Source organism: Lotus japonicus, chromosome 3 (assembly GCF_012489685.1).
Source record: "Lotus japonicus ecotype B-129 chromosome 3, LjGifu_v1.2".
NCBI lineage: Eukaryota > Viridiplantae > Streptophyta > Magnoliopsida > Fabales > Fabaceae > Lotus > Lotus japonicus.
Window position 1 is genome coordinate 18127343 of NC_080043.1, and position 10011 is coordinate 18137353.

General features: G+C 39.0%; 1 protein-coding gene across 3 annotated transcripts; it reads right to left on the reverse strand.

Moving 5' to 3' along the window:
- Positions 1 to 728: 728 nt before the first annotated feature.
- LOC130742981 (LOB domain-containing protein 4-like) lies at positions 729 to 8659 on the reverse strand. Of its 3 annotated transcripts, XR_009021313.1 has the most exons (3): positions 2444 to 6874; positions 1758 to 1873; positions 1536 to 1669 (listed from the first exon to the last, which is right to left on the reverse strand). XR_009021313.1 is itself a non-coding variant. In XM_057595093.1 (2 exons), exons 1-2 carry the CDS (start codon positions 6905 to 6907, stop codon positions 1397 to 1399), a joined length of 450 nt encoding a protein of 149 aa, XP_057451076.1. In that variant the 5' UTR covers positions 6908 to 8659; the 3' UTR covers positions 729 to 1396. The 3 variants fall into 3 exon arrangements, 1 of the variants encoding a protein (XP_057451076.1); XM_057595093.1 differs by lacking the exon at positions 1758 to 1873 and having other exon boundaries at positions 729 to 1669; positions 6731 to 8659; XR_009021312.1 differs by lacking the exon at positions 1758 to 1873 and having other exon boundaries at positions 1531 to 1669.
- Between the last annotated feature and the right edge of the window lie 1352 nt (positions 8660 to 10011).

Below are 10011 nucleotides of genomic sequence, written 5' to 3' on the forward strand. Positions count from 1 at the left end.
GGATTCCTATATCTACAGTGTTGTGTTGGGCTGAGAAATTGTTTCCATGTTGACTATAAGCTTGCAATAGTAAAAGTAGCTTTAGGGTAGCTTTTGTTTCCATGATTTCTTAAGCTTGCAAGATGGCTGATATTCCATCAGATGATCATTCTTGGAGGAAATATGGAGAGAAACCAATTAAAGGATCCCCTCCTGGAAAAGGGGGTTGCCGGCAAAAGAGGCGGCAAGAACTTGGGCTTTTGGGCATTGAGGTGGTCATGACAGAGATGCAGTGGCTGGAAGAGATTCCGGAGATAACAAAATGCGTAAATACTTCATAATTGAGGGTCTAATTTTAAATTTTGGAAACCTCTAAATGTTATATATATTGCCCTCTACTATTTTCTGGTATAAGATGCAACACTTTTCTATGTGACAAACAATAGACTCCGCCTAAAAAGTATAGTGAACTTAACACCAATGATAGTATGACTACTTTTAGTTACAAGTTTAGACATTAACTTACATAAAGGCAAACTAATCAATAATCATCACCATAACCAATTAAAAGCTCAAGATATCATTAAAATAACTTAAAACATGAGCCTTAATGTCATTTTTCTATTACAATTCCAATAAGTCTTAAACTTCTGATTAGTTTATATCTATATATATTATACATAAGCACACCATATATAAGCTAATTGAGTTAGTATGACCACAAGGATTGACCCGTGTCTGTGCCTAAAAGGGACCTGCCTGATTGGTACTCCCTCCGGCCTCAATTGTAAGCAAAAAACATGGAAAAAATTTGGCCTCAAATATAAGCAAAAGTCATAAAATTCAACTCTATTTAATATTTTCTTTCCACAAATACCCTTACACATGCATTTTGTCATTTAATTTGTACAACTTCCTATATTTGTATTACCGAGCCGCTATAACTCATTTCCACACACATTCCCAAGTTAATTTATGCTTCCAAGTTTCTTACTAGTACTATAAAAAAAAAAAAGACTTACTCCTACACTACTTAAAAATGGCAGCGTCACTTGTACCAAAAGAAAAATTGGCAGCACCACATAATTTGTTTAGCATGCCTTCATTTGACTTGGGCACTTGTGATGATGAGGATTTCTCACAATTAATTGTTGAAGATTCATTAGAAGTGGTTCATCTTTGTATGTTTTGATTTTTTACAAGGGAAACATCAAAAGGCATATTACTCTGCACGTTACTGCATTAAATATGTGAGACAATTAATAGTATCATAACGGAACCAAATGCACCCTGTTTAATTTCATTAAATTTTGGTGTTTAAAACTAGAAGGTTATTTTAGTACTTTTAACCCATAGTTTATACAAAATTAATACAAAAATTCAACTTCTTAATAAATGTGCAAATGAGAATATTTGCTTACAATTGAGGCCAGAGGGAGTATAAGTTCAGTGAGGATGAATTGGAGGGTGTTGGAGGTTGGTGCTGATCTGATGATGAGGTTGAGAATTGGCGCATTCTCATTTGCACAACCTCAGCTTGTGCTAGTACCAATTGGGTTTGAAGCACATCAACTTGTTGCTGCAAAGAGGAAATGGTTCCCACGCATCCATACACCGGATCCCTCACCCTTGCATTGGCTTCATATACCATCGAACTAACCGCATCACTCCGTTGGTGTTCCGGTAACTCCTGCATTTAAGACAAATTAATATCACATCATGTGATTAGGGATGTCGAACATGGATAATGAAAATATGTACTCATAACCAATCCGTACCTGTATGGATATCTACTCACTATGTTTTAAATGAATTTCATAATATTCATAAGTATCTTTAGGTACTCGTAGATATGTGTTCACATATATTTATGGCTTAATACATCAAAGGGTTCCTGAAATTATAAAGGGAATCAGTTTCAGAACCTGTAAAATTTTTACATCAAATTAGGTCCCTAAGAAATTTTTTGTTAATTCAATTAAGGACAAATGATGCCAGAATTCAATTTTGTCATAGTCAGCAATTCCACATGGCTTTTTTATTTATTTTTTAATTAAAAAAATTATTAAAAATTAATTTTTTATTCCAACTCATTTATTTAATCAGAAAAAAAATTAAAAAAAATCCTAATCTAATATTAATAAAATCTTAATACAAAACCTAAATTAATCCCTAATCTTATAGGTTAACTTTTTTATAGGTAATTATTAAAACAATAATTTTAATAACATATCCCCCAAATTAAACCTCACTTCAACCTCGATTGCAGGTATTCACATCAACAACACCAACCTATAACGATTCAAATGGGACTTGCAGATTCAACCAATTGAAATGTGAAGTGTGGCATAATTCATTTCAATTCCATTCATTCAATAACTCAAATCATGTTTGAAGTGTCTCTCCTTTGCTGCTTCTTTTCTTTTAATAAAAAAAGTTGCGAGCTTTTCAATCAGAAGCATACCACAAAAACGTAAGTTGCTCATACTCTATGCAACATAGAGGCAGATGGAAGATCTGGTCAGATCTGGTTGAGAGGAGGGAGCGTGGTGGAGAGGAGAGGCAGATGGAGGATGCATCGTTGATGGTGATGATGCGGTAGGGAAGGAGATCAACGGTGCGAATGATGAAGAGGCGACACGGATATGCACGGCGGCGCGCAAGGTCGCTGCTCCAGAGACAAATCTGGTCCGGTGGGGAGACGATTTGGTGTGGTGTTGATGGGATTGGGTTTTCAATGGTCTTTCTCCTTCATCTTCCACTGTTCTGGGTTTGGGTTTGGTGGGGTTGATAGATTGTGTTTGGAATTTGTTATTATTTAGTTTAAGTAATTATTTAGTTAGTTTTGGAATTAGATTAGGGATTTTATTAAGTTTTTTATTTTTTTTAATGCTTTAATATGAGTTGGAATTAAAAAAATAAAGTTTTATCATTTTTTAATTAAAAAAATCATAAAAGCCACGTGTAATTGATGACTAGGACAAAATTGAAGTCTGGCAGCATTTGGCCTTAATTGAATTAAAAAAAATTCTTAGGGACCCAATTTGATGCAAAAAATTTACAGGTCCTGAAACTAATTCCCTTTACAATTTCAAGGGTCTTCTGATGTATTAAGCCTATATTTATTTAAATGGCTTGGAGTATTTAATTTGACCAATTTTATCCGTTTTGGATCGGTTCTGACTGATTCTCAACCAAGGCCCCTGTTCTTGGAGAGACCGGTCAATTAGTCTTGTTCTGCCAAAATTGTATATTGTACTGTTAAGTTTAAAAGACTTTTTAATTTGTTATAATCTAGTCTTTTTTTTTTGGTCAAATTATAATCTAGTCTTTTAATTAATTTAACTTTTACGAAAGATCAGTACTTGGGGAGGGTCCTCTTGCGCTGAAGGTCCCGTATGTTCATATATCGGATTCTCATTTGAAATTGTGTGACTTGATCCAAGATAGTAACTGGGCTTTGCAGCGTCTTAGCACTCCTATGTCGCTGGAAGTTCGGGATCTGTTTTCCGATACTAAACCTCAAGTGGTGCCAAACCAGAGGGATACTTGGATTTGGGAAAATAACAGTAAAGGGATGTATAAGGTTAGCGATGCTTATGCCTGGCTGCTCGAGCAAAACAGACCTACTAGAAGCCAAGTCGAGTGGAACTGGTTGTGGAAGTTAAAAATTCCAGAGCAAGTGCGGGTATTCCTCTGGCGCATCCTTCATAATGGTCTCCAAACAAATGAAAAGCGGTTCTCTTGCAAGCTGGCGGTGACTCCTTCTTGTTCGAGATGTTCAGCAGTGGTAGAGGACGGGATTCATTGTCTTAGAGAGTGTCCTCACTCCCGCGAGATCTGGCTCCGCCTGGGAGTGTACTCTTGGCCTCAGTTTCAGACGCTGGCTCTGCATGATTGGATTTGAATGCATGCGCGTGGTGCAAATGGCATAAGATTCATAGTTGGCTTATGAGGCATTTGGAAGTGGCGCAACAACATGATCTTTGAAACGCATCCCTGGAACCTTGGCGAGGTATGGCGTAGAATTTGCTGTGAGCATGATGCATTTATTCATATTGGCTCTAATGGTGATTCCATAGTCAACCAGTTTGGCATGGCAGAGGTTTGGAAAGCACCAAAACCAGGTTATATAAAAGTTAATACATATGGTAGTTATAAGGGGAACACCATGGGATGGGGAGCGATTCTCAGAGATGAACAAGCGACTTGGATCTGTGGTGTTTCAAAGGGGGCCTCGGATGGGAACGCGTTTATGGCTGAGGTTCATGGTTTACTGGCAGGACTTGAAGTAGCATGGGCGCGAGGCTACCGAAAAGTTGTAGTAGAGGTTGATTGTGCTGAGCTTATTAGCTCACTAGAAGATGCTCAAAGTCTGCAATTTGTGTCTACTGGAAAATATTCGGAATATGCTGGGTCGAAGTTGGGACATTCGCTTGGAGAAAATCCCTCGGAACTCGAATGGTGCTGCTGACTACCTAGCTAAACTTGGAGCTTCTTGCTTGCTGCCTGGGAGACAGTTCCATGTGGTTCCCCCCATGAACTGGAAACCATTCTGTTGAAGGATGCACTAGGCATCCCTTAGTCTTTTTTCCTTCTTGTAATTTTCTGATGGAACGAAAAAAAAAATAGATCCTTAAGAACAATTTAACCTATTTCTACCTTTAGATATTAAAATCCACAATTAATATCTTGATAGTTACTTTAGGGTAATAATTGCTTGCTCATGTTGAGGTCAGTTCATTAAAATAAGTTATATTAGTATTTTATTATGCTGGTTGTTTAAATGTGTAAGGAAAAACTTCTCAATTAGATTGCTGGCCAAGATGACGGCTGTGATGTAAAACGGGGCCAGGAGGTTATATTTATATACTAACAGACCCTATGCTTAGTCAAAAAGGAGATGATAAGGTGCATGCATGCTCAAGTTGACAAAAAAGAAAAAGGGACATGCTTGAGTAGGTTATTTTGGAAGGGAAACAGAAAATAGTAAATATCTGACTAGAAGCTATTGTGTAAATTTGTTTTTCAAAAATCAAATATTGCCCGTCTACCTTGCACCAAGAAAAATACAATTCATAAGTTAAAGAGGGAAGGCAATTTTGTTTGAGCCGGAAACATATACATCACGTGCGACTAAGTCTCCCAATTGGAGTTTTTTCTATCCACAAGATTTGAATACAATACCTTACTTAAGTGGAATTAAGCATGTACCACTTGAACCAACCATCCATTGGTACTAAAATCTCTATTGACAACACATAGCTGAAATCCAAACATTATTCTTGACAACACATTCTTGTCCATGCTGGTATCTAATTATCATGTATAAATATAAAAAGATAAAGAATCAAAATATGTCATCATATATGTGTCATGCTTACCATGTTTTATTTTTATATAAAACTAATTTATCGGGGAAATCAACATCACTTTTGGACATATTAACAAGGGGTCTCTATCAGTATAACCCTAATTTTCAAGACAAAAGGAAAAAGTGAGCATGCCAAAACTTTCTTTTATCCTGAAATATCATACCCAAGAGACTATCAAAGCCAAGAAGCAGTGGTCATAAAGAGAAGATGTTGAACAAGTTGGGATGCATATAACCACCAGTAATGATGCAGCTAACATCATTTTACTTTATCCACTTCACACACTGAGCAGTAAAGCTAATTTATATACACCTGATCCTTGGTCCTCTTTATATGTGCTAAGGAATCATCTGGTGTATTACTAGTAGTCTAGTACCTTGCTTTAACAGAGAAGAATGAGAAATCAAACACAGTTCATTAAAAGTGGGGACTGTGGGGCCAGCATCAACTGTAAATAACAACTATAACTGAAGTATATATGGGAGAAAACAAAAGAAATCTACAGCCTTTACACTTTGAAAAATAGTGTTATATGATTTAACAATTAACTGCTTTTAATTTGAAAATAGAGTAATATCCTATGATAGTTGACTCAAAATCTGCCAAATCAGATGTTCTTAATTACCAGTACCTCTACGGCTAATGAAAGTAGAAGCACATGCAGGTAACTAATTTTCTCTATACACATAGATATCCTATTTTTTAAAGTTTCCAGATACAGCTAAAAGTTTTCAGCACAAATTAGCTGAGTTTGTTCATTATCTGTAATTTTGCACTTTATACTCAAATAGCAGTTGCACAAAAATATGTCTGCAATAGTTTGTTCATGACTCTTAAGCTCAACAAATAAAACAGATTCAGAATACAGTGTGAAAGAAATTAGCAAACTTCTTTTTCTCCCAACATTTTCAATAAAAATATAATGATTCTCCCTTACATATAATTGTCCAATTATATACTATTTATGTATACATGTCTTCATAACATTTGATGTATTTAACAGAAGTTCTAAACAAAGTTGACTAGGTCCTGAAAGATACAATATAATACAGCACACATAGGTTGTGTCTTGGCACACTACCTATAACTTATTCAGTGATCTATTTATAATGATTACATTTAGAGAGTTGTTTAACTTACTTTTTAGGGTTATAACTCAATTATAGGTGCACCAATAACATTCTTTACAAAAATTCATGTACAAATTAGTGCAATTTCCAATTCACATATCCTAAACACTATCAGTGCATCTTGGTATGAGGTTATTTAACCTTATTATGATTAGACAAAAGCCAAAGAGTATTCTACAAACATGAAAGTGATTGAATAAAGGTATATAAATGAAAGGGAGACAAAGAGGTGCATGAGAATTGAACCTGTAACATTTTGTTCACATTGCTAGCTCCAAAAACCCTGTGCACACTGCCAAACTTCTGGGGTTCATCTGCAGGGAAATAAGGAGCAAACACACAATCCTTTGCGCATCTCCTTCTAAGAAGCTTGCATGCCGCGCATGGCGACATTGGAACTTGTTTTCTGCCACCCTCCTTCATCTCCTTCAAAATGTTAAATTTTCAAAAACTTGATCAGAAAAAAAAGTAGGAAAATGGCAGGATCTTCCAATAAGAAATAGGTCAAGGTGGGTAGCTAATGGAGCTTGAAAAAGGTAGAAAGCAGAAAGTTGAGAAAGTGGACTTAAGGAGGGGGATGCAGGTTGTTCTGGGAAACCATGGCACGGACGACCAGAGCAGGCCCAGGGCGGAAACCTAATGAAACGGCCACCACCGCCCGTGGACGACCACCGCTCCAGGAAACCCTCGAACGGACGACCGGAGTGGACCTAATGGGACGATCACCCACAAAACGATCGCTACCTCATCCCGACCCGCTTAGGACGGAGGAGACTTCCCTTTTGAGTACAAGACAATCACCGGGCCCACCATGTAGGGGTTGACCTATCCCAACCACCCTAGGTACTAGTGGTTGGAGGCACAGATTCCAAGGAACCCTGGACCATTGGATCACTACTTTACGGCAGGGAGCAACAGAGGATCCAACGGCCCAGGATGAACCAAGTACGAGCCAGGCATGACGTTGCATGGCTCCAACCCTAATTTCCCTTCGTGTATATAAGGAGAGCTCCTCCTCCATATTAAGGTAACTCATTTCTTCACCTCTTCACTCACTCACTCTCATTCCCCTACTTACTTTGGCATTGGAGTCCCTTGCAGGAGCCCCTCCCGAGACCTTCTCCAACCGTCCCAGCTTCGCCGCGCCCCTCACCTTCTTCCTACCCCCGGCTTCAAGGGTAGTTTGGTCGCCGCCGATCAATTGGCGCCGTCTGTGGGAAACCAGTAAAACTTCTCCTTCACCACGTTTTGGTTTGAGCTCGCTCCAACTCGCTGACAGCAACGAAACTTACGAAAGCATCACATCCAACAGAACCAGCCAAAGGGACGACACAGATCTCGTGAGAAGAAGAAGATAGAACATCATCATTTCAATTTCAACACCAGCAACACTGTTTTCGGGTTCGGCAAACCTCGTCCTCCGTGCCTACTGCTCTGTGTTTCCTGTTGCGGCTTCATCAACATTCATCTTGACCCATTTCAAAATCGAACGAAGGATTGAAAGATCCATACAGCAGATCGATGAAGAGAAAAGAAGATCTAAACATGGCTTATGCAACTCGTCTCCAGGAGGACCAAGAACCATGAAGAAATTAAAGCCACCGTCGCCACTGTGTCGTGATTTGGCTACCTGAACCGTTCATCCACCGCAAGCCACCACGGAACTCCCCTTCGTTGGCTACCTCTCCTTCCTTATTTATCCAGCTCCTTCATCTCGTGCTCTGTTTCTCCCTCGGGAAGGTGAAAGAAACGATGAGCGGATTTGAGGATTGGGTGAAGTGAGAAGAAACCACAAGGCTTGAAGTGAACAGATCAGAGAATTGCAGTTCACCGACCTCGATCTCCCCCTCTATCGGAACACCGCTGTTATGCCATCGGAAAGCTCCCACCGCTACCGGAATGTCGCCGGAAAGAAACAGCGTTAGATCCAAGAGGAACGAACAAGAAGAACGGGGAAGGAAATCTGTCAAAAACCAGGGACAGCAACGTCATCCAACTAAAAGGACGAGGACTTTCTAGTAAATCTCCAAGGGAAAGTAAGGGCAGCAGGGTCATAACAGTATAAGGACAAGGGCATCAGAGTCATTTGAAAAACCCAACGAACAAATACGCGTGAGGCTCACAACACAGTCCTTGGGATATGCGGTTTTCTTTCAAACATCATTTCAGGTCAACTTAACTTTCTTTATTATTTTTCCTATAGAAGTGCCACGATACCTACTGTGACAGAGACAATTTGAATTTGGAAAGCATGTGAACATCACTTTTCCCCCATTTTTGTCTTATATGTTACGGTTCACACATCTGCACCGGTTAGGGGTTTTTGAAAGAATAGTTTTTACATTAACTAAAATCTGAGCCAAGTATATCACAAAACTTTCATATTGCACAACTTGTACAATGTGAAACTAAGGCTATCTTAACACAATAACTCTACTGGCTATTCTACCTGTTATGTCTTATCTGAATACTGCTAAATGCTCCTACACGGATTTGTAAAAACTAGTAATAATAACTAGATTGGCTACCTTTATGTTTTATGACTTTATCTGCCAACCTAATTCATGTAAACCTTACTTTATATTGCCCAATATTCACATGGATTAGAAGTTTACTTGTAATAATAACCAAATCTCATCCTATGGGAATACCCACTTAAGTACATGAAGAATGAGACTGGTTGCTAAACATGATAGCGAGTTAGCCATGATTAACGAAATTAGGCCTGCAAATATATTGGCAACATCTTTGTTGACGAGGAACGCATGACAAATTTATGGCTTAATCCAGTTTTTGGTCCCTAACCTTTGCCATAAATATGGCTTTAGTCCCTCGCCGGAGTAAAGGTGGGGATTGGTCCCCGATTTTTGGCAAAATGATTGGTTTTGGTCCTTCTGGCCGGTTAGGTCAACGCCGGAGCTCCGCCAGCTGACGTGGCCCTTGCCACGTCAATTAATGAGCCTTGTTGGAATTTTTTTTCTTTTTTCATTAAATTAAAGAGACAAAAATTAAAACATTAATTAATTATTACTAATTAACCTCTTTTCTAATTAATTAAAATCCTCACCACCCAGATTTCTTCTTCTTCATCATCAACACCATCATCCTTCCTCATCAACAACAGGAATGGCCTCCCGGCGAATCTCAGGTCACCGCTGTTCTACCGGTACTGGTTGGACTTCCGGAGTTCCGGTGAGAAAAGGTACTCCTCTTGTGCTGTTGTTGGTAACAGTGGAATTTTGTTTAACATTAACCATGGTTGTCGGAGCACAAGGTTGGACCAGATTTGGGTATTGTGAAAATTGTAGCATTGGACTGCACTATAGTTGTGCCTTTGGAACAATAGCTTTTGATATAGACCAAAACAGAGGAAAAAAAGTGGGCAACAGAGGCACTGCGCGCAGGCAACACACAATGCTCGTACTCCCTTTCCAGCGCCGCCGCAACCTCACCCAACCACCTCCAACCCAAATCGCGACCTTCTCCTCTTCCCCATATCACATCGTCACCCCCCCCCCCCATTCTTC

Bases quoted from the DNA above. Each gene is read 5' to 3' on its own strand.
- LOC130742981 (XM_057595093.1), bottom strand. From the start codon at position 6,907: ATGAAGGAGGGTGGCAGAAAACAAGTTCCAATGTCGCCATGCGCGGCA. The intron at 1,670-6,730 runs GTTCAATTCTCA...TCTTAAATGCAG, and splicing joins ATGTGAACAAAATGTTACAG to GAGTTACCGGAACACCAACG.